The sequence below is a fragment of the Ciconia boyciana genome, chromosome 3 (genome assembly GCF_034638445.1).
Source record: "Ciconia boyciana chromosome 3, ASM3463844v1, whole genome shotgun sequence".
NCBI lineage: Eukaryota > Metazoa > Chordata > Aves > Ciconiiformes > Ciconiidae > Ciconia > Ciconia boyciana.
The window spans coordinates 72,999,196-73,023,515 of NC_132936.1; the positions used below are offsets into that span (position 1 = coordinate 72,999,196).

At 41.0% G+C, this 24,320-nt stretch overlaps 1 protein-coding gene across 2 annotated transcripts in view; it reads right to left on the bottom strand.

Moving 5' to 3' along the window:
• Positions 1-2,183: 2,183 nt before the first annotated feature.
• Positions 2,184-24,320, bottom strand: part of PPP1R14C (protein phosphatase 1 regulatory inhibitor subunit 14C) — a 55,252-nt gene continuing 33,115 nt past the window's right edge. Inside the window, exons 2-4 of one of the 2 annotated variants that reach the window (XM_072857945.1) lie at positions 13,936-14,019; positions 12,563-12,595; positions 2,184-3,488 (exon numbers count right to left, since the gene is read on the bottom strand). In XM_072857945.1, coding sequence (XP_072714046.1) covers positions 3,414-3,488; positions 12,563-12,595; positions 13,936-14,019 — 192 coding nt within the window. In that variant the 3' untranslated portion in view covers positions 2,184-3,413. Of the gene's footprint in view, positions 3,489-12,562; positions 12,596-12,629; positions 12,850-13,935; positions 14,020-24,320 lie in introns of those variants that run through there. The other variant, XM_072857946.1, reaches the window with a different exon arrangement.

Genomic DNA, 24,320 nt, shown 5'->3' on the forward strand with positions numbered 1-24,320 from the left:
TGTACACTGGAGAGGCACTTCAATACCAAAACAAAAACCTCAGCTTCTCTACATATTTCTAAGAGGGAACTTCAGTTCCTTTAATTAGCCCCTTTAAAAGCCCAGAGGAAGTTCTCATTGCAGCCAGACTTGGCCCTTCACATGAAAGCTGTCCAGCCAAGGCAGTAAGATTTAATTTCAAGTTGTTTCAGTAACAGTGTGCTATTGATATGCCCCTTGAATATTGCCCAGAGCCAAGAACACCCACACAGTATAAAGACATAAAGCACAATTAAATCCTAAGTGACTGGGTCGATTCTCCCTTCACTTACTCCAAGGCCAAAAGTAACTCCATTAAGTAAAAAGTAGCAAGAATGAGACCTGTAAGTCTCCAGGAAAATCATGCCAGCTGCAAACAAAAGCTACTTCGAGTTTGTTTTTGCTCACTGACACTTTAAGACCGTGAAACACGTAGAGCTGGAGGAGAGGAAGCCCTTCACAGACTGACTGTCCCATCCACATAAGACAAGAAAATAGTAAGGACTGTCCCAAACTTCATTGTCTCTAAGTGTATTACTGAACCAATCGGTTTCAGAGGGGATAGACTGCTATTTTCCACAACTATTTCAATGCAAGAGGAATAGCACTAAAGATGCAAATGCGTGACGTGCACAGTTGGGCAGGCGTTTTTTTAGCCAAGTAACACGAGGGAAAAATATCTGTGGAGTAGCATTTTGCTGTAGGAGGCAAGACAGAACTGGTGCAGTTGCCATTACTTGACATTTCTGATTGTGCACACCATTATTATAAAGGAAGAAAAAAGTTATATTTGCAGTTGCAAGTGAAGTCATAAAGTGCATCTGTTGATGTGGAAATTACTAGAACCTTTATGTTCAGACTTGAGGTTGTTTCTAAATATCACCTGCAAAACGTAGGCAGCTATAACCACCTCAGAAGTTGAAAAGGTGTATTGCATGCTCTCAGTTGTTTCAGCCCATGTGTTAAATGCACATGAATAAATTTATGAGTCAGCGAACAGTATCCATAAGCAGACAGCATTTCAGACACCAGCTCAAAACTCTAAACATTACTAACAAGTCTCAAATCAAAAGTGTTTTTTTCCAATTTGGACATAATAAACTTGGTGCTTACAAATGGCTCTCATGGTTTACAAACCAACAGGCTTTCCAGAAAAAGACCTGTGAAAGTACTTGCCTAGCCAAACATCACAAGTTTGCTAGTAACTAAGACTTCTTTACTAACACCACTGATTTCTGCCTCCAGAGTTGAGTGAAAAATCTAACAAAAGGCCCCTTACTCAGGAGTTAAGGAAGCTTTTCCTGTAACTCTCTGTCCTTCAAAGGGTGATGTTGATACAAACTTGGTCATTTAGATCTAGCTACATCAGATCCTCTGCAAGGAGCACAGACCAAGAAAAGACAATATCCTTCTGGCAAGAGAGGTCATTCATATGCACCTCTTTCAGAACCAAAGACATCCCACTGATAATGCTGACAACAATAGTGGGAGATCCCAACACAGAAACAGATGAAATCACAAGCTCCCCCACCCTGATTTCCCTGGGAAATGTTTCACTTGACAATTTTAAAAAATTTTGCTGGAAGTCTCCTTAGGAAACCAGAGCTGACCTGCAACTTCAGCAAGGTACAAGATTTAAAGTTAAGATGGTGCAGGCAAACTAACCCAGTCTTTTCTTAGGGCTGCTGGAATTTATTGAGGAGAATTCAGAGGGGTGCAGAAGGGAAGAGAGGTGGAGTACCTTTTGCTGAAAGACACCCTTCTGCCACACCTTCAGTAGAGAACCAAGTGTCACCCAGTGTAAGTCCTCCCCTACTCTCATCTCTGGTGGAAGGAAAAGAAAGGAAGCAGCAGCATTTATCTGAGATATTTTCCAGGCTGCTCTTTTTTTTCTTTTTAAATCCCCCAGGGCACAAGGAAGGAAGGAAGGAAGGCCTCATCTGCAGAAGACTTTCAAAAGTGAGGCTGTGCACCAGGCTGCAGGAGCTTGGCTGAGTGATACTGGGCAAGGGCTTTTGTTGCACATTAAAAGCCAACTAGGGTCTATACAGCTGGGTTCCCATGTACTTACCACGTCACAGACTTCTCTTTCTGATGAGCAAGTCCATTTACCAACCTACTCAGCAACAGTAGTCTTGTAAAGTGTACATGTAACAAGTCACAAGTTGTTCCATTTATTTGAGTAAATATCTGGTAAATAAAATCATCGGTAAACATTACAAAATTAAATACATTAAAAAAGCTTGCCAGTATACATAAAATTCACAAACATGTACTCCTTTTGAAAAATAAAATATGTTCAGAGCACCCTTGATATAAAATGCCTGACTAGTGTCACCTACCAGCATATGGTAGCTTATTGAACATTTTAGTTAGGACATTTTCCAGGTGGGAGCACGGATCTCTCTTCTGTTCTTGCTTTTACAAGTAAGAGAGCCCAAGTTAAGAAGCCTCCCCACTTCTCAGGGCAGAGCCATAAACAAAGACTGTAATATTCTTTGCCTACCTTAATAGGAGAGGAATCTGCATTCGATTAAGACCACATCACTAAATGCAAGACAGTGCTTGTAACTCATTTTGGTAGCATTGCCTTTCCTCCACTGTGAAACAGCTTTTAAACGGTGACGGACATTTCTCTAGATATTACTGCAGGCCCTTATTCAGTATAGGTTACCACAGTTCAAGACACCATGAGGTGGAGAGGAAATCATCTGGCAAAGCATCAAAGTCATTCAAATAACTTTAAGTCTACAAATTAAGCCCTTAAAACTCCCAATTCTCATATGCTGCAGTCTAAACAAGGAGATATGATGAAATTCTTCACTGGGCTGCTTTAAGGGTATTTAAAAAAATGGCAGCACTCATTTTAATAATCTAAATTGGTACCTTCTGGTAGCAAATTTGCAATAACCACCATTTAAATAATTTACTGTAACAAACTTTTCCTTCCATCCATGTGAAACAGTATTCACACCCACTTTATAATTTATGTACAGACAAGCACAAGAAACTTGACATCCATGAGTTAAATGTACAACCAACTTAAAAAACGTTATCCAACTAGTTGCAAGGAGAAGCCTCCTAGCTCTGTAAATTTACAAGATCTTCTGGTTCACCACATAGGCTTGCTGCCCCTCATCACTAACTCTTGGATTCTTCACTTGCTTCAGTAATCCTCAAGTGGAAGTTGAGCAGCCATCCAAATTGTTGATATTCTTGATAAAAATTGACACTTAAAAAAGAACCCTTAAAACACACAAAAGAAATTCCTTGAGTCAAAACTGAATGAAATCAAAGAAGTTGTGGAGAAAGACAACTATTTTAATAAAGGTCTTGTATTCAAAGTCCCATTTCCCTTGCCATGTCTTTTACAGAGTGCTACTACTTCGAGTTATTTATATACTCTTCTTTTGAGGGGGACTGAGTTTCCTCATTCCTCTTATCCGAGTTAGCAGCTCTTTGATAAATTCCTAGGAAAAAAGATTAGAAAATATGAGTAATTTTTATGATCCCATAATACCATGATTTTGAGTTAAAAAAAAATCAAAACAAACTATACTTTTTTACTTAAGCTTCTACTGCTAAGCTACGATTTCTCTGGCCTGATCTCCAGGAACCTTATATGCATACTCTCATCACACAGTGGAGGTGTGAACAACTAGCTTTTCCTCTGCATGAGTGTTTAGGCTCAGTTGCTAGCTGTCTTTCAGGCTTTCACTACACAGGGCCTTCTACCAACTGTTGAATCAAGCAAAATCTATGGCTGCATACAATGCAAATAGTCAAAGCAGATTTCCACAGTTTAAGCCTGCACAGAAATGAGCACTCCTGCCAAAAGAGGTGTTTCTCCCACCACTGTCCATGCCAGCCCTAGCATTTTGGTTGGCTGCATACTCAGCTGGAACAGAAAGCTGATCTGGCTAAAAACTCAGCTGTTTTTCCTCTTGCCCTGCTACTTTCCAAGCTGGCTCAGCTCTCCGACCAGGCTGACCACTCAGCCCCACACCAACACTCATGCCAGTCTGAGGCAAGGCAGGAATAAGGAGCCAGAGGTAGCACCACTGACTTATGCTGGGTGAAACTGGTTGCGGAGCTCAGTGAATGACACTATTTGGGGGGGAGGGGGAACACAAAAAAAGCCAAACACCAACACCCACCCTATATTCATGGACCAGGTCTTTATTCACATTGATATTTTCCCTCATTTCAGCAGATTTTCTCTTCTTGAATTGTGAGAGAACAGCAGCTTACAGAGTTGCACCATTATCTGAAATCCTTTTGGTATACAGTTTCTTATAATAACTGCAGATGCATTAAAAGCTAAATCACCCCCTTACTGTCACATTGGGAGAATAATGTTTACCCATAGTACTATGTATACACCTACAAAAAGGTTCTTATGAAATCATTTAGCTATAAACATGGAATGTAATTATGGATTTAGTCAGGTTGATGTGAAAGTACAAAAAGCGTGACTTCCTAGCTGAATGCTTGAGGCTAAAAATTCCAGTGAACAACATCATCACCTAAATGACAACACAGGACCTTTCAAAAAAAGTCACATTGAAACATGTATTATCCAGGTGCTACACTGCACACAAGGGAAACTCTTGTAAATGTGTATTTTAGAGAAAGACATCAGGTTTTTCTGGTGGGACCACAGTCTTGGCAGGTATCACCCCAGCAGGGCAATTTCCTTTCCTGACAGTTTACGCGCATCTATACTGTACTGCATGTACTTTTGCACCGTGGTTATTGTGGCACCCACACTAGCTGTGGCTTCAACTAACAGCAGCAAAGGCAGAGCAGCATACATGTCAGCGTGGGCTACAAACGCTCACTGAAAACTTTTATGTTTTGGCCTCCACTCCTGAACTAACTAGATCAAGGCCAAAACAGGAATACATCTATGTATATCAGTATAGCACTTCCCATCTGTATAGACAGATAGACTAAAGAGACAATTGGAAAAGCAGATTTGTTAAGACCCCAAATCCTACCCCTCTATCCTCTAGAAGCTGTCTTTTCCACATAGGCACAAGCCACTGCAACAATATCTACTCTCAACTTGTCAGAGTACAGTACTTGTCTATTCAGAGGTCACAAAAAGGAGGGAGACAGGTTTACTCTAAAAATTCACAGCTTTCAATGCACTATGCATTGGTTCTGTGTTATCCTTTCATCATTGTAAAGGCCTGCTACATAATGTAAAATTAATGTTCAAAACATCCTAAACACACTTTAGGATTTTTTTATTATTAAACTTTAATGATTTCACTGCAAGGCTTCATTTTAGAAATAAATTCTCTAAAGTGATCTTAAAAGATTTTTACTTGGGATTAATGCAATTAGTATTGCCTTTCAACAGCTCTTTCCATAAAAAGCTATACTTCCATACCAAAACATCAGATTAAGACAGCTTTGGGAAGGAATGGGTTGAAGTTCAGCTCTTCCCTTTGAATGACTTTATTAGTCATCTGTTAAAGCCACAAATACTCTACACCACCTTCACTCACCATCAAGGCAGCAACAAGACACTGCCCAGCTGCTTCACAGAAGTTGCAAACAAGAGCATTACAGGAAGGGGCATCTGCAGAGTGGACAGGGGATTCTGTGGTACTCTGTACCCATTTGGGATATCCCTGCTTGAAAGGCACCTCTGCCATTTTCTCCCACAACTCAGAAGGATTTGGAGCGAGTTTGCTTTGGATATGAAATGCAGCTGGGGTCAGCTGCTTTTCAATATGACATTCCAGCAAGGGAGGGGAGTTCCTCCCCTTATACTCTGAAGCAGTACCACAAGTACCTTCTTTTGTAAAATAAGATATTTGCTTGAAGTTTTCAATATTAACACCACCTAGAAACTTCTTAGTGCTGCCAAAATAAACTAAACTGTAGGGGCAACCCCCTAACTAGATCTGAGGTGATTGAGGCTGTTCTTAAGGAAGGGGAAGGGAGCTGTATTCACTTGAAGTACATACGATAATTGAAAATGCTTTACCCCTCAGGAGCTATTTTTCTTGAAAAAAGAGTCTGCAGTACCAAACAGTAAAACCCAACAAGAGCATTTTATATGTGGCAGACATTTTACCTAATGCAGTAGTGCTGTTGTGCACATCCCATCGGTGTGCAAACCACAGCATTGGTTCAGTACCCTTCTGATTTAAGTATCATTTTGCATCTGATGCTTGCATGGAGCTGGCTGTCATTAGCACAGCTGTGCTCCAGTGCTTGTGCCTTTGTTTTGCAGCTCCCCATCAAGGAAAAGCAGCATTCTAGAAGAGATGCACATTTTCCCTCTTGGAGGCAGGAAAGGAGACTTCACAGCATTTCCATAAGCCTTCACTTTATAACTAACCAACTCAGCTTTATGACATACAGTAATACCTGTTTGTTTTCTTTAAACATCACTCAAATTGCAGTTTTATTCCTTGTGGACATCCGATTGAGGCTTAATATCCACATCTATCTCAACCTCATACACAAAAATCACCTTACACAGAGCATTTTCTTGAAATCCCCTCTAGGAGATAAGCTAAAGTTTAGCATCATGCATTTGAAAGCTGACCATGTACCAATCTATGTTAAAAGTAGTTCTGTAACACAGGTTGGACTATCTGCTTATATATGCTTATATAATACTTATTTAATTCACAGAGTTGGAAAGCATTTAATAATAATTCAGCTAAAGATTCAGGAACTTATGAATTATTCCTTGGAGGGCTACAGCCAGAAATACACAGGTCACATCTACTTTTAATAGAAGAAGAATCCCATACCAGCACTTTGGGCCTTGGTAAATGAGAAAAAAAATAGGGGGCAAAAATGTACACAAACCCAGTCTAAATTCTTTTTACAGATTTTCTGCAAGGAGGCCACCTTTAAATACAATTTTGTTACAAGTATTGAGAGTCCTGTTAATTTATAATACAAAATCATTGTTTCTAGAAGATTTCTTTCTAATTCTAAAGGCAAATTTAAATGAGAGACAAAGACTAAATCTATAGTCCATTTGAACTCATCTATATTCAGCCTTAGGCATTTGTCTTCTCCCTTCTCTAACGCTTTCCCTTGAATCAAAGGCATTCAGTTCAGCAAAAGCATTCATCTAATGCAGAATAAAAAAAATAAAGATGACAAACAAAGGTGAAATGATAATTCAGGAAAGGGGAGGAAACCACTTCACCTCTCTGCTTTGGTGGTGTGATTCATTGTTTTAATGAGGTCATTTGACAGACAATGAATTCCAGGCTTCCTATTCAAATCTTCCAATTAATTCTGGAGACTAATTAGACTCTGTCTCTCCAGATTTCTCTTCCACAAACAGTATACATGTTATAGGACTAGTTCTTAAACCAAAATGTACGGTTTCTAGTCCTCCTGCTTCACTAGAGCATGAAATGAATCCTAAACCAGCTTTCCTCCACAGCTTTACTTCCTGGCAGCCAAGTCAAAAATCAAGATTTGCTTGACTGTTTGCCCAAGGCTATTTCCTGGAGAGTGCCTGATTGGTTGGACGTAAAAAAGTGAAGTCAGCCTGGAGAGCAACCTCCACCACTACTTGGGGGAAGAAACTAAACAATAGCTCAAAAATGCTATCTGAATGGGAAGTTAAAAAAAAACACAAAAAAAAGAAAGAAAAAGAGGGAACCCTACTGCCAAACACCTTCCCTTCCCCACAGGCTCAAACCTGAAGCTGATCATACAGGAAGAACAGAACTGACAAGGCACAGATGCTTTGGGAGAACGGGGCAAGAAGCTGCCTTCTATTAGCAAGAACTAGTGTGGCATCTCTGTAGCCTCGCTGAACAATCCCATCGGTATGGCCTCTCCAGTGAGGCCATGGCACCATCAGTGCCCAGAGGAGGACAATACGCAGCAATTTATCTTCTCAGTGAGCCCTGTACAAGGCACTGACTAAATACCACAGCGCTCAGCTATGGTCAAGACATGCAGTCCAGTTATTCTCCAATTCAGCAGCATGTAATCAAGCACAGCTTATTCTTGTCAAATCACCGTTTTCTCCTCTATTCTTATAATACTACTATGGGTATTTGTAAGTTGTATTCATCAGTACTTGCTGAAACGAAAACATGCAAGCTTAATTCCCTCCAACACTGTAGTACAATATTGGGCAAATCTCAGCAGGCATATAAACAGTTTCAGTTCACTGAATTCAGAGTGGTCAAATGGATGAACAAGAAACCATGTTTTTCTAGAAATGCCTCTATCTGCATGGCTTCTAAATATGCACACTTCTTAACTTTTTTCTCTACAAAGTGTCCTATTTGATTTCAAGTAATATGGACACATAATAGAGTTACTGTGGCTTAATAATTTACCACCCATCAGCTGAGCTGCAATAAAGGTCTATGAGCTTCTAGGCTCCCCCAGGTGTATGGCAGTACACTGCACTGAGGCTTTAGGACACATCTTTAGTTACTATTGCTTTGAATGGGTATCCTTCGTATTGCTGCCTTGCGACTGTATTAAAAAACAAACAGTAACGTGAATTTGAAAGAATTCATAACACAGTAGGACCAAAAAAAAAAAATCCTTCAAAATTTTACAGGTTCCATTTCAGAAGGGTTAAGCTTTCTATTCATATCTGCATACTAAGTACATACATTATCTGAAGACATACTCAAAATAGTTTTTAGTTTTAAAACCACAGTGCTTGGGCCCCTCTAAAACACTGCATCACAAGCCTGTCATTTGCTCCAACTAGGAATTAAATTTGGAGAAACATGTAGTTAAGCAAATGCATCTCTACCTTTCTCAAAATTAAGTGTTAAAAGCTGCTGAAATAGTCCAGCCACTGAAGTAACTGAGTAGTCAGTGACTTAAACCTCTGCCCAAATTCTCCAGAGAATATGCACAGCAATTTAACACAGTTTGTTTGGAACTCATATTGAAAATTGTTATTTAAAAGTTCCCAGCAAAATAACTTTCTTTTATGATGTGACTTCATCTCCTTTTTATCCTATTTTGCACTGACTGAAGAACTATACTAACAAGATGGTCTGGATAGATTTAATCGTGCCTGCCTGAGTGGGAGAGATCTCTAGCCCATTCACCTGAAGCTTTATATTTCTATGAGAAATATATTTCTATGAAGTATATTTCTATGAGGAAAGAAAGAAGTGAAGAAACCCCAAATCTAATTTATCCAGTTCTCTTCAAAGATTAGTTATCTGCAGACATTGTGTAGCTCAACCACATCCTTCAGAGTCAGTAAGCAAGAATTTCCCACTCATTGGATTTCTCTCCCCTAGTAGTTTAAGAGTCTCCTGTCATCACTTTGGCAGCCCCACTGGCAGAAGCTCAAATTCACATCAGCCACAAATATTTCAGATTTTCTCCAAAGCCCAGTCTAAATGGGTGGTCTTGCTGCTACCAATAGCAGAGATACAGTAACACAGATTTAGCCAGCCTCCTTCAAAGTATACGTCTTGACAAAATGTCATTGATTTCATGCCCACAACAGTCTTCCTATTCTAAAGGAGAGTCTATTGTCAAGTATCAAAACCCTATCATCAAGATTACAGATTATATTTAAATCTGTTACATTCACTGCTAACATGAGACTCAAAATTCCCTGTGACCTACATTAAGATTCTCCATCGCATGGACAGAACCAAGACAGCAACTTGACAAAGGTCTGGGTGACGTATGGCACTGAGTGAAGCACTGGCTGCTCTGGCACGAGTGATACAGGAGGATGCTGCTGCTCCCTGCTCCTTTTCAACCACAAAAGTTCAGATCCAAGATTTGGTTATGGCACTGATTTTGCCGATAGCACACCCTTTAAGTTTGTGCAGTCCTAAAAATGAATTGCTGTTCTCTCACGTCAAGCCTTGTCTTATGTCAAGACTACATGACATGTATGACATGTACCACTTTTGAACAAGGTATGATAGTAACAGGAGAGAAGGGGAAGCAGAGAAAGTGTAAACTGTCTGAAGAATACTTCTAGCACTGTTTAATTTTGCGTGGTAGGAAGACCATCATCATGTGTCAAAGCACCGTCCACATTTGAGATCCCAAAGCCTATGCCTCGAGTCAGGCAGCTACTCAACTTCTCTTCAACAAGTGCAACTTAACTACACAGAGCAAGGAGACTGTGGCTCAAGTAAAAGGATGTGAAGTATAAATCACTGCAATATTTGACTTGTATTAACACCAATAAAAACATATACTTTACAGTTTGCTAGTTACCAAATGTATCTCTTAGCCACTGGGGTTTTTTTAATTAATATGTTTCTACAAACAAGCCAAGTTGGCAAATTGTGCCCAGAAATTGTTTTTAGTTTCTGGCACATTTTACAAAACTAATTTCTAATGGCTGAATGACACACCAGTCACATTGCATATGAATCTTGACTAGCAAATCAACATTTTAATTTAAGGATCATTAACGTAAACTTAAATAGCACCCCAAAATCATACTGACTGTGTGCACATTCCTTATTAAGCTTTAGTTGCCTTGTTTGGGTAAACTACACAACTCTTACAACAAGGGTCCCACGTTAAGCATATTTCCATACAAATTAAAGCAAGTCTTAACTGCTACCTTAAAAAAACCTTTTAACATTTTAGAGCACATTCATCAGTCTAGCTGTATTTCCCTTAGAAGGGTTTCATAGCAGTTCCTCATAAGTTTCTGTCAGCTACTATCTTTGCCCAATTTATTAGAGGCTGAGAATTCCTTCTACCCTTCCAGTGACCTGGATAACTCTGCCTCTTCTGATGAAGAGTCAATCCAGAATACATGCAAGAATCCCTTGGTCTTTCCTTAACCTTTAGTCTAAGTGGAAGACACTAAGCAAAACTGACTCAAGATATACGTTTGGTTTTGGTGGTTTGTTTTTTGGGGGGGCTGGGGGGGTTTTTTGGGTTTGGGGTTTTGTGGGTTTTTTTTTGGTTGGTTGGTTGTTGTTTGGTTTTTTTTTTTTTAAGAGATGGGATAAAAGCTTCAAGTTAAGGAAAAATAGTACAGGCAGAAAGCTTATGTTCTGAATAGTAGAGACATATTACAAATTTTTCCCCAGTTAGGGATTACTGCCTTTTGCAAACTGTCTGTCTAACTCGTGATGCTAAAATCCCTAGTACACTTGATTGACTGTATCTGATTGGTCAGGAGACATTCCATCAGCTCAGATCCATTCTCCACAAAAATCTTCTAGAAATCCTTTCACAAACCAATTACCTCAACAGCTTTGAATGGTCTGCAAATTTGAAAGGATTGCAGATTTTCTAGACAAGGTGTGGATCCTCATATAGCAAGTTTAAGCCAACTTAAAGGCTCTTCTTAGTCCACACGTGGCAGATTAAAAAAAAAAAATCACTATTATTAAGTGGCCTAAGTCAGCAGTCATGCTCTATTACTGGGCTTATCATCCTACAGATGAAGAAGAAAAGCTGCTGTTGTGAAAACGGTCATGGGAAATGACTCCCATTTTGGTAACTACCCTCACAGAAGAGTGGATTAAGTACTCCTCCCAACTTGGCTATCTCAAAAGACTGTCAAGGAAGATGGATATTCTCTCAGGTAAAGAAGCTGCCTCCATTGCATCAGCAGAGGGCTGAAAAGACAAGTCACAAGTTCAGTATTAAAATCTCACCTTGATCCAAGTGCCTTGAGGGCAGTCGAGCACACATGTCCAGGATGTTGTTTCCTGTGAACTGCCATGCCAGCTACAGCTACAGATGTTACAGAGGAGCCAAGCGATATGCAGCCTTGTTTCAAAAACCAAACGCCTGGCTTCTAGTCACGCACAGCTGAAAGATCCCTGACTAGGGGAATCCTGTAAGCCACCCACTCTTAAATACTGTGCAGCAGCCACTGGTGGGAAAGCACTGACTCTAAATTGAACCAAGAAACTGACCCACAACCTAGACTTTTTTTTTTTTACAATGAGTCCAAGCTTTTGTTACAATATTTACTCTTCCTAGTAAGCACACATTACTATATGAGAAGTAGGCTATATTGGTACTGGACACATTAATGGATATTCAAGTTGAAAGTTGAGTACTTTTAACTAAATCCTGCTTGTTCAGGTTTGTATTCAAGTCCATTCACAAAATCAGTTAGCCAAGTTGCATATCTACGTAACAGTTCCCAGGATAAACAATTTTACTGTCAGAGATAAAAACCAATGGCTTCACATTGAAGAGCACACAGTCCATCTCTCAAGTTGAAATTTCATGCAATATAGTAGGGTTTTAACCATCTGATGAGAATTGTGTTTAGTTCTCTCGCAACATGACAGCTTTAAGCATCAGTAAAGTCAATAAGGATGTTACAGAAGACAACACTGATACTTCACCTGGAATGATCAGCAGTTCCTCCACAGGGCCCAATCCTGTTCCTACTGTAGTCAAGTGACAGGCACAAACATTCCCAGAATATAAAGCCCCAAGCCCATCAGCTCCCCATTAATATTCCTATATTTACGTTATAAGTATAAAAAAAAAGTTACTTTAGCTTGAACATAGCTACACTTTCCACACTATTAATAGTATTTAAGAAAAGTCTTTTTACCTCTGTTGGTTTGTAGCAATCTACAAGAGTTTCCTAGAAGCAAAATATGAAAGTGTCAGTTCCAATACAGAATAACAGTGAACATAAACAAGTCTACAGTATGAAACTTGGCAAGGGAGTGGGGAAAGAAAAGGAGCAAGAACCAGGAATCACTGGATGAAGATGCTACTAAAAACCAAGCGTTATACCTTTGCTCCCTAGGTGGATCAGAATGATTTGCAATGGGAGAGAAATGATGGCTTCTTCCTCCAGGTTGGAAGGTACAAAATCCCTCTCTCCAAGAAAAACTGAGAAGAAGAGAATCCAAGAACATTTCTCCCAGCAATACACATGTGAAAGGTAGCTTTCTGTGAGGGCACCACAGTCTTTGTAATGCAAAAATACAGATGTTAGCTAGGTCGGGCGGCTACAGCAGCTAGTTTAGGCAGAAGCAGGAAAGCTATTTATGAATGCTGAGTAAAGAGCCTGGGGCCATGCCCCATGTCTTTGTGGCTAGACAGTGGGCACTGAGAAAAGGGTGCCATCAGATGTGGTGCATCTAAGCACCAAGTTAGTCACCTCCCAGAAGTGAGCTGAGGGCAAACCACTGCTCTGGGACAGGTTTCCTTCCTTTAGTGCATCTGAAAAGATTATAAATAGAGACCCTCATATTGGTTTTATATCTTGATTTAGATATATGTATCTCTATTAAGACAGTGATGTTTATTTTCTTTTCCCCCTCATTCTTCCATTAACTTTTACCTCAAGCAGGATTCAAAGAACTAGAGAGCTGGTTTGAATCATATAATCTCAGCAGACAGCTTCTGAATTTCCCTACTAATTCCTGTTGCTGACCAGCTTATCCTTTCCTCAAGCTTTTAGACAAGTTACTCCAAGATAACTGGATGGGTTCCAATTTCTAGCTAGTACAGACAGAGAAACAGTTTCCAGTATCCTAAGGACAAGGGAGGATTTCTGGTCTGTATATGCATGCATGTGTATTTCTGCTGCTGCAGTGAATCACAAAATATCTGGTCATCATCACTGACTCTCAGCCACAATTTTTCTATGTGACTGTTCTTTATTTTCCTATGTTTTCTGTTCTTTATTTTATATACTTGTAAAAACAAGAATGAGTCTAATCTGTCTCAGCAGATCTCCCTATATTACTGGATTCTTTGAACTTCTATTTACTCCTGTCATCACCTACCTTGCAGAGTTTTTTATCCTAAAGGATTTTTATTACTTTTGTACAGTCCAGTAAATTATGCTAAGCTCAGATCTAGGAACCTCTCAGTTCTAATTCTATGCTTACAGTGGATTCAATCAAACACAAGATATAGACCCAGATGTATTAATTCAGCTACATTCCAATTTAAGATTAGAAGATATACCTGTAATTTGAGAGCTCTCTCCTCTTCATTGGCTGCATCAAGAAGGTCATCAATGTCAATTTCTACATCTGGCATCTCTTCTTCCTGAAAAGCAAAAATTCCCACTTAGTCCATAGAGATATCCTTTAACTAACCTCAAAAGCAGCCTAGTGATAGCACACATAACCCCATCTGCCTGGAGCCAGGCAAGAAGGAAATCAGTAAGGGACGGTGGCTTGATTCCTTGCTCCCAGGCCAGCAGAAGGCCAAGCCCCAGCTACGCAGGAGGTGACAGCTCTTAAGCAACCCTTCCCTCACAGTCAGGAGCTGTGTTACTAACCCATGCCCAGCAGCCCAAGTCATGCTATTCTCACAGTACTGGGCAAGAAGATGAAGAAGAGGTCAGGGCAGAAGTAGATAAAAGCCACAGCAAGCCACGAAATTGATTTGAAAACATTCTTGATTGGACTGGTTGTTTTGTTACACTATGGAAGATCTCCCTTGCTTAAAGTTGGCTTGCAAGGATGACACACATGCCCCACCAAAAGAGCTCAGATTTCCAGTGCCTGCAGTGAAGCAAGAAGTCTAAGGCATAGAGTATTTTAGGGATTTTTTTTTTAACCTCCTCCACCTGTACACTTCTCCCTTTGCATCAGCAGCACATCAGGCACGTTGTTCCCTGAGTCAGAGCAGCAGTCCTCACATTTTGAAAGACCCTTGAGCTCTGGAATCTCAATGAGAATTCATTGTCCACAGATACCACTGTTTATTGCATTTACAGTTATGCAAAAAAATATTCTGCTGGTCATTTTTTGCATTTTCTCATCATAAAAGGCACTTCAAAATGGTAAAGCAGCACCTCACTGCACATACAAAACACTCTGGTCTCAGCCTCTCCCCCACACCAAGTCCCACCCTCACAGTAGCCTCAGTGCCACAGACACATGGCTCCTCCATTGCCCCTGCTCCAACCAAGGCAATGCATGGGCACTGCAAGTCTGTCCTCTCCCACAAGCACACTGTCATTGATCAGCCCACTGGCACTGCATCGCCTTGGCACCTCCTGAATGAAAGCAGGGACCTGAAAGCGTCCAAAGGGGAGGCTGGATTTGAGAGTCAGGAGGAAGCAAGACCACCACTATCCCCAGCAGCTGCTGTCTTTCTTCTTGTACCCCACTAACGCTTTTCAAGATCCTTTAAAGAAGCATTTTGACAAAAATGTGGTGGTTCGTACAATTTGCAAAACCTTCAACTGCAAAGTAATTTAACAGCTCCAATAGCAACTGCCACAGGTAACACCAAAAATTACTCTTCTACTGGATAAAAGAAGAGTCCAAACATTAGCAAAGAAGATAACATATTAGCTCAAGCTAATCTAATGAAAGTTAAGTACCAAAGTGCCAAAGAACTACCTATATCAGAAGCTCCAGCTAAAATGCCAACTGCCTAACGTTTATTTGGGTGTGAGGAGGAAGGACAGAAGTAGGATGATTGAGTTCCCTCTTCCCCCCCTCTGAAGGAAAGCATGCAGGAACACAATAGCACAGCCATGCAGGCTGTTAGACCTGATGAATAAAAATACATGAAGCACATCCTTTGCCCAATTAGCAGTTTCACTCTTTCAGCATGCATTTTAGTCAGAAAGGAAGTGTGGGCACTTGCTGAGATGAATCATAAAAACAGTAGTTACTGTAACACAGTCTGGCAATAAGGGAGTTTCTAACCTAATGCTATAGACTCATTAGCAATTTAAACAGGGGGAAGAGGAGAGAAAAGTAGTCTTACACAGACTATAAAGATATTCAGTAAAAGCGATCAAAATTGGAAGGGATAAAGATTAATCCATAACAGTGGTACACTTACTTAGTAGCTTACTATCTCAACTCTACACTCATTCGCATATCACACTAAGAACAAGAAATTCACCAAATAAACACTAAACCTCCTGAACATTTTCTCTAAGCAGCTCACTATAAATATTGTTAAGATAGGGTGCCTGGAGTTATCTTTAATACTGTAAACTTATCAAAATACACATCCATGGACCTGCGTAAGTGCCAACTGTGCATATGTCTGTGCTCAAAATTGCTGTGCAGCACATTGAATATTTTGTCCGATACACATTTTGGACTCTTGCCTGTCGGCATGGCATTCTGGCCAACTGAAATGATGTTGAAAGGCAACAGTGAGGGGAAATTCTCTAGAAGGTATATAATGCTTTTTTGTGATCACACTTCATTGAAGCTGAGCACTCCTGAAAGGTTAGTTTTACTCTGATTGCTACCAGTCATGTGGGAGAAATCCTTGCTTCTATCCATCTTCACTCTTATCTTCTTCAAATCAACTTTCTCCTACACCTTCAAGGTTCACACTGCCATCAGTCCAGAGGGCAACTGTACTAGTAATTCACTGAAGCTTTGGTGTAAGATGTAACACAGCTCCTCTGCATCAACGAAAGCCATAACAAAAAAACCCCACTTAGGAATACTTCAGAAATGAGCGACTATAATTGTGTCTGACATACTGGCATTCAATTAAGTTAAATTTTCTATAAAAGATCATGTGTTTCTTCATCACTTCACAGCAGATTTGAATTCTGATACACAACACAAATAGAGAGGGGAAGCCCAAAAAGGTAGCTCTTGCTCTTATTTTTGGCTGAATGAACAAACATAATCAAAGCATTTTTTCCCCTCTGAACTACTGTGCCTGCATGATCTCAAGAGTTTTATGTCAAGCATGAAAAACATGTGCTTAGGTCAGGAGTATGACCACTCCACAACAGCTGTAATGACAGAGGGAAGGAAGAAACAGTCACGTCTTCTATTTGCCTCATTTTATTGGTGAGATAAGTGTGGTTGATCCTACTACAATTAAGCAGCTAGATCCAGATTAGACTGGGGCAAGCCTGAAAGGGGCTGTACATAGCTGAAGACCCTGAAGTATTTCAAGGGTCTTGTTAGCACCACCATGAGGCTGTGCAAGGAAACCAAAGCACTGCCATATTCTGCTCCAGTGAGAGGGAGACAAGGTGTTGCAAATAGCAGACGAGGGGGGGGGAGAAACCACAAGAAGCATACTGACAGGGAGCAGCCTCCAGAAAATCTAAAACAGAAGAGGTGTGGGGGTTGCAGGTGCAAACACCCATCAATTGAAACAGCTGGGGGAGGGGAGGATGGACACTCTCCTTTTAAGCACCATCTCCAGTTTGCATTAACAATCTAGGCAGGACAGGAGCTGATTTCTGCTTGAGTATTCAAAAGTCCAAAAATATCACCAAAGTTAGCTTCTGTGCTATTTAATGCAACTTAAATTCAACCTTGCATTGGAAGACAGCCCTGTGGTTATTTAGGTTGCATGAATTCTTTGCAGGCTACTGGCAAAAGACCTTGGGGCACTGACATGCATGAAGTAGTAAATAGCTGTAATAGTTTAAGACATTACAACCTCTCCAACTGTTTGCTATTTAGGCTCTGGCAGAGGTGATCACTGCCAACAGTGAATGAAACAAACAGGTGAGCATCCCTTACTGAGACCAGGGAAAAGGTCTGACAGCCCCCCAAACTACCTCCCACAGGAGCTTAAGCCACAGGGCTGGATTTTGCAGGAGCAGCTGAAGAACGCTTGCACACTCTAGTCTGCTGACCCTGAGGACAGCACCTCCAGCACAGCGAGAGCGGGTCTGACATTGTTACAAGTATTTACTAACTAAACATTTGTCTGAGGCTTTAAAATTTAAAGGGCAATAGTTGCCCTATGGATAAGCTTCCCACCATAAACCCAATTCTCAAATTAGCTTGCTGTCCCTCATCCTCACTATGCATCAAATTCACAGTGCTGGGAAATAATGAAATAGGTTTGTTTGATTTTTACTTTAGATTTTATGTTTGGGAGAGAAAGGAGAAGTTAAGTATAGCAAGAAAAGTTAAAGCCATCATTTGTATAGTGAGTTTGGAAGCAACCTGAAAGGACAGCAAGAGAAAGATGAAGGAAAAGGAGGGAAAGAAGACCATAGAATTCAGATGTATGAAAGTTTCAGACTGTATGAATCAGGTATTTCTCTCGAAGTCCTAGAAGATGGCCAGTGTAAGTGATCAAAACCAAACTAGAAAATAGGACCAGTTCTTCTAGAAGCATCCATTTTATATATGAAAAGATTTATTTATTTTTAAAAAGAGACATCTAACACAGTTAGCTCTAAACAAGTTCATCTGCAGATATGGATGTCATGGCCCCCAGTGCAAGACAATGGTTTAAGTCTCAAGATGATAAATAAGTGTGCCATAAGTTACCAGGACTAGAAGTCATTGGTTGCATATGTAACCTGGTGGGATTAGGAAAGGATTGCACTTAGTACAGGTAAAAGAATACTACCAAATAGTCATTTGTATGAAGCACAAAGGAAAATCCCATGTGTTCCTCGTTTCAAAGCATTCAGTTGTTTTGGGGGAGTTATGGGTCAGGCAAAAGTAGATAAAAATGACAATAAAAAAGAATAGTTTAAGTGATCAAAAATTATGAATCCAGAATCAAAGAAAGCTCTTTTCAACTTAAAGCTAATCCTAGTTAAGTGGAGAGTCAAAATACAACAGCTAAAATAAAGCTGTTTGCAACACAAAAAGGCTGCTAGTGTCTATTGATTGGTATGAGGAACAGAAGACTAGGAAAGGATGTTAAAGACAGCAAGAGACTCAGAAGTGCCAGTGTTGGGGACACTTGCAGTACGAACAAGAATCCTCAGTGGTATAACCAAATTACTAAATGACCATATGTCTTCTCTAGTCCTAAAATATTAATAGCAGTAATGCCATAGCAGCCACGATGATCTAATGTTAGACACGCAAAAAAAACCTCTCTCATTTCTGTTGGTCCAGGTGAAGTGGTTCATGCAACAGTGAATATTAGTTTGCACAGTTGATGATCACTGAACACATTTAGGATGCTGCTCCCAGTATGATACAATCCTTATCATGCAGTTACATACTATTTTCTCCCCCATCAGACACTTATCTCATTAGCAACCAGTCAGTTGAACATGAAGTCTCAAAGGCAACACAGAGTGTGAGGCCCCACACCCCTGAGCACATGCCATCCAGTCTTGGCTCCAGCTAAGAGTTAGAAAAGCCTGTGTTGCACCCAGGCTGTTCTAACCAGAGCAGCAGCCTCTTCCACCAACACCAAGTCTACCTTTCTTCACCTCTCTTGTTCATTAAATAAAAGTGCAGAGACACTAAAAGAAAAGTTACCAGATTTGTCTATTCATTTTGAGTCAATGATCCTACTGTTTCTGAACAATCATAATTTATCTGTGGCATTGTGGCTATTTACAGAAACCTTCTCCTGTGCTGAGCCTATCTTTAAGCCTGACCTCACGTGGATCCAGTTAAATACCCAGAAAGGGAGGGACACTAAGTGTCCACCTGTCAACACAATGGCTTACGCAAGTTGCCCAGTATCTCCCAGTAACACCAAGTGCATCTCTATCTACGTAACATGGTATGAATGGCTAGATAAAAGGCAAGAACTCGGTGTTTTATCTATATGGTCTAGATCTGATCTACCCACACCACTGGAGCTAGGAGGGGACTGTGCCCAGAGCCTTGCAGACACACCACTAGAGGGAGGTAACACTTTACAAACACAGCAAGGGCCCCTGAAGTTGCTGGTAGAGCATGGAAAAGTCTTCTGAGACCTAGATTCAGTTCTCAGGTCTGGAGAACAGCAGTCTAACTTTTGTCCTCAAGTATCCATTTCCCTCTGCTCCTGTTCTTAAGAATTTCGTCCTCACCTTTTACTCTCATAGCTTGGTTCCTGCAAATTCCTACCTCCTCCACTCCTACTTTTTGGGATATTGCTTCTACCTCCTTCCTATGTCCCCTTTCTCCTCAGCTGAGGGCCAGAGGAAGGACCACTGCAAGCAGAGAAAGGAACAAGACTCAACTCACAGGCACTGTGACCAGGGCTCCCTGCCAAGATGAACTGCAAGAGCCCCCCTTCCTAGTTCCCTATAGAGGAAGCTTGTTCACATGAGACAATCTTTGAGCTTATTGCCAAACTGTAGCAAGTTTGGACACATGACAAGCACAAGTGAAAGAGGAGGGGAGATACTTGATTAAACTGAGAACACTTTCATAAACTGGCCACAGGCATCTCCAACACAAAGCAAGTCTGCTCCCTCCTAATTTCCAAGATCAGACATACTAGACTTTCAACTAAGCTGTTTAAAGTCCTCATATGATGTGGAAAACCACTTTTTTCCTCCTGATTTTAGTCTCAACATCAGAAATAACTGAACTCTTACCTAAAAGTCTTTCCAAGATATTCCAGCTGAGGCAGGCACCTACTGCGAATCTCATCAGCTCAGATTATTTCAATTTGGACAAGTTTAACATTTTAAAAGTGTGGTTTCCAGTTGTTAAATCAAGGGTAATACCAAGAACAATGCTTATGGGGCTCTGCATGGAGGAGTACACACCTTGCTGTGAAGCAGAGGGGGAGCTTACCTGGGAATCATCAGTGCCTGGCAATAAGGAGGATGTAACAAAGCTGTGGGGAAAGGATATTAAGCTAGATGAGAAAGATAGACAGACATACACACTGATAGTATGTCTACACAGGCAGGTACAGCTGGACCTTAGCTTGCTCAGCCAGTGTGCACAAACTGCATGGTCCAGAAACTATAGCTGCATTAGTGCAGCTTTCAGACCAAGAGAATAAAACCTGTTGGCAAAGCATTTACATTCAGGTGCTATAGTTGTTTAACACAGCAATCAGATTTCCAGACCAAACTTAATACCCACATCCACCTGTCTCAGAGAAGACAGGCTACAGCCTGTCTGCATCTGCCAATTCACCCTATGTTGGTTAGTAGATAGGTGGGCAGATAGCCCGAAGCTTATATTAGGAAGAGCACATCTTACTCCAAGGAAATCCCAAAGAGGAGACCTATTGGAGATTGATGTCTGAACCCAGGGAACAGGGAGCACTCTCAAGCTCCCAGGTCTAAAGTGTAACCCAACACCATCCCAGATCCACGTCAGTATGCAACTTAGGTGTGTGTTGCCCCCAACCAGAGACATACTATGAGACAAAGCACAACATTACATGTTAAAAAGGATACCACTATGCTCCTTGGACAATTGGAAGAGCATGCCCATCCCACCATCTAGCCAGCCTTCACTGAAACAGCATGGTTAGGAATTCTTCCTTCTGCTTCCTCCCCTTATTCCAGCACGAGCAAACATGCCCTTCTAAAACATCCACTTCAAAATACAGAGACAGATTTACAGAAATAACCTTATTTAAATGAAGTCAGTAAAGTCTGAAGGATATGACAGTGACTAGATCCCCTTGCATTTTCCAGGCTAGTACTTTCTGTGTAAGACATACCTTCAATATATGAGTATGTCCATTTAAGCAGCTGATCAACAAGTGACTCGTGAAAACATGAGTCATGTGAGCTGAGGCTTCAAAGAGCAGGGAGCTTGCCCTTTGACCACCAATGAGCAAGGAAAAAAAAAAGAGAAGACTGAAGCTCCTTCTTTAGCTTTAGATCAAAAGCTCATTCATTATTCCTGGTGAAGAACTACATAGCTTTCACAGTATTGTCAACTGCAAATATTTGAAAAAAGCACATAGGGCTGCAAAACCGTACTGTCACAAGGTGAGAGTAACCTGTTGGTCTAATACACTCATCTAGATGAACAAACTAGAGTATACTCTCCAATAGACAGCAATATGGAGTCAAAGGGAAAAATGAGACTAGAGGTGAGAGGGCTTTTACTCACATTCCATATAAGCAATTTGCAAGTGTTTTGGTGAAAAACACCAAGCCTATAAAAAGGAATAGTAAGATGTCCTGAAGTTAACCCTAGTTAAAAAACACTAGCCCATGGCGCATCTGAAGCAAATGGTTTCCTTGGCCAAAATGCAAAAAAAAGACAGAGGAGAGGAATCCTGTGAGAATGTCTCCTTAATGGCTGGGACTCTTATGAGTTTTGAATATTCAGGACCACTGATTCCTTTCTGAAGGCTATGAAAGGGGGTAAAGTTAGCCAAGAGAGAGACAGAAGAAGAGACACAGAGCTGAAGTATAAGGGCAGCCTCTAAGTAGCTTGGCCTCCTCCATACCCACCACCATCCCCATTATCATTTCCTGTTATACAGGTAGTAGACCAGTTTGAGCAATATGTCCCTTACAGGCAAGGGAGGGACCCAAAGTTTGGATTTAACCAGCCTCCACAATGACAAGTTTAGAGATTTTTAAATTTTGAAGGGATGCAGTCAAACAACAGGGACATCTCCCTCTGCGAGTTACTTTATCTGACAACATAACTTGTCAACCAGTACTCTCTTGCAAGCTGCCTGGAAAGCATAAATCATGAGGGTCACAGGTTTGGGGGGTTGGTTTTGGGTGGTGGAAGGGAGGAATTCAGGACAGAATGACGTCAAGCAGGACAATCCCTGTATAAGGATATCAACCTGGGCAAACTGGGACACTAATCCTCTGTATTAGTGTTACTTATCAATAGCCAAGAACAGCTCAAACTTCCTTACTTAGAAACGAAGAAAAAACATGGTGCAAAACAAATTTAAAACAACTTCCAGGAATCACTTAAGTATAAGGGCATCTTAATGTCCATGTATGTGCCAGGAGTTAGGTACAGCTGTAGCTTCAGAATCCAAATGTGTGCTTGGTTTCAGCTGGGATGGACTTAATTTCCTTTCTAGTAGCTGGTATAGTGCTGTGTTTTGAATTTAGTATGAGAAGAATGTTGATAACACACTGACGTTTTAGTTGTAACTAAGTAATGTTTACACTAATCCAGGACTTTTCAGCTTCCTATGCTCTGCCTGGTGCACAAGAAGCTGGGAGGGGGCACAGCCAAACTGGCCAAAGGGCTATTCCATACCATACAATGTCATGCTCAGTACAGAAACTGGGGGGAGCTGGCCAGGGGACAGAGATCACTGCTCAGGGATGGGCTGAGCATCATTTGGCAGGTGGTGAGTGGTTGCATCACTTGGGTTTTTTTCTTGGGTTTTGTTCCTCCCTCTCTCTTGTTGTTTTCCTTTTCATTACAATTTGTTGTTATTATTATTATAATATTTTATTTCAATTATTAAACTGTTGTTATCTCAACCCACTAGTTTTCTTACTTTTGCTCTTCCGATTCTCTCCCCCATCCCACCGGGGGGTGGGGGGTGAGCGAGCAGCTGTGTGGTGCTTGGTTGCTGACTGGGGCTAAACCACAACAAAATGGAAATGAAAAATATACTAACAGGGCAATGACTACACAGCACACAGAAAACACTTAAAATTCTAGTTATGAACCTCATTAAAGCCATTAACAACAACTGATATTTTCAATAAGCAGGGGAGGAGCACCCACTCAAGCCAAGTTCTTCCATCTCATTACCCAAGCTGGCTCTTTCTCTTCCCTCAGTCTCTGTAAACCGTTGTTGTTTGTTTCAAGCTGGCACTGCCACAGATCAGCCTCTCCTCCTGGCTCTCAAGTGACTGCAGAGCAGATGAAGTGGACAGATGCTATTCCAATTACAAGTTCCATTCAAAGAGTCAGCCCCTCTAAAGCAGTACCACACAGCCCGCATTTTTGATATAAAATAGTGCTCACGTACACCAAAATAGCAACAGCACAATCCTGGTGCTTGGGTGACACAAAACGAAGCAACTCTGTTGTGCCCTTACTTCAGTTGGGGTGCCTCTCTCAGCACGGAGGGATCAGGGTTACAAGCAGAGATAAGAACATCATCCCTCAATGCAACTCCTATGAAATCTCCCTTTATGGGCAAGCCTTTGTGAAAGAGGATAGGGAAAGGACCTCCACATCCAGAGCAAGGGTCCCCGCCCAGCTTCCCTGAATATCTGCACCCTCCCCCAGAACACAAGCCTGCCTGCACTGACACTTGACACAGAGGCAGCTGCTGTCTTTGCAGATGCCGTTGCAGTTTTGCCTTTCCTTCAATTAGAAGGCTAGAGGGCAGAAAGATGATGGCAACACACCATGATTTCCTCTGGACAAACTCCTTACAGCTACAGGCTGCCCAAATGCTAAATTTAAGTCAGCTGCTTAGGTCCTACATCAGAACATGGTTAGCACATATAACATTTTACCCTGTGTAAGGGGTGGGGGAAAGGTAAGACGGCCAACTATATCAAAAGTCAGCTGGCAGAGGGGAAAGGGAAGGTTAAATTAAAGCACAGCAAGACAGGTACAAGTACTGCCAAATCATTCATTGAAGTGAAGTTACTCAGGGAAAGGGAGGCAGGCCCAATTTCAGAGGGCAACTCATTATGTAGAGGCTACACAATTAAAGGTTTTTGGAATTGGAGCAATGGAAAATCTGGACCACGCTCCTGCTACTGTGTTCTGATGCACTGCGGA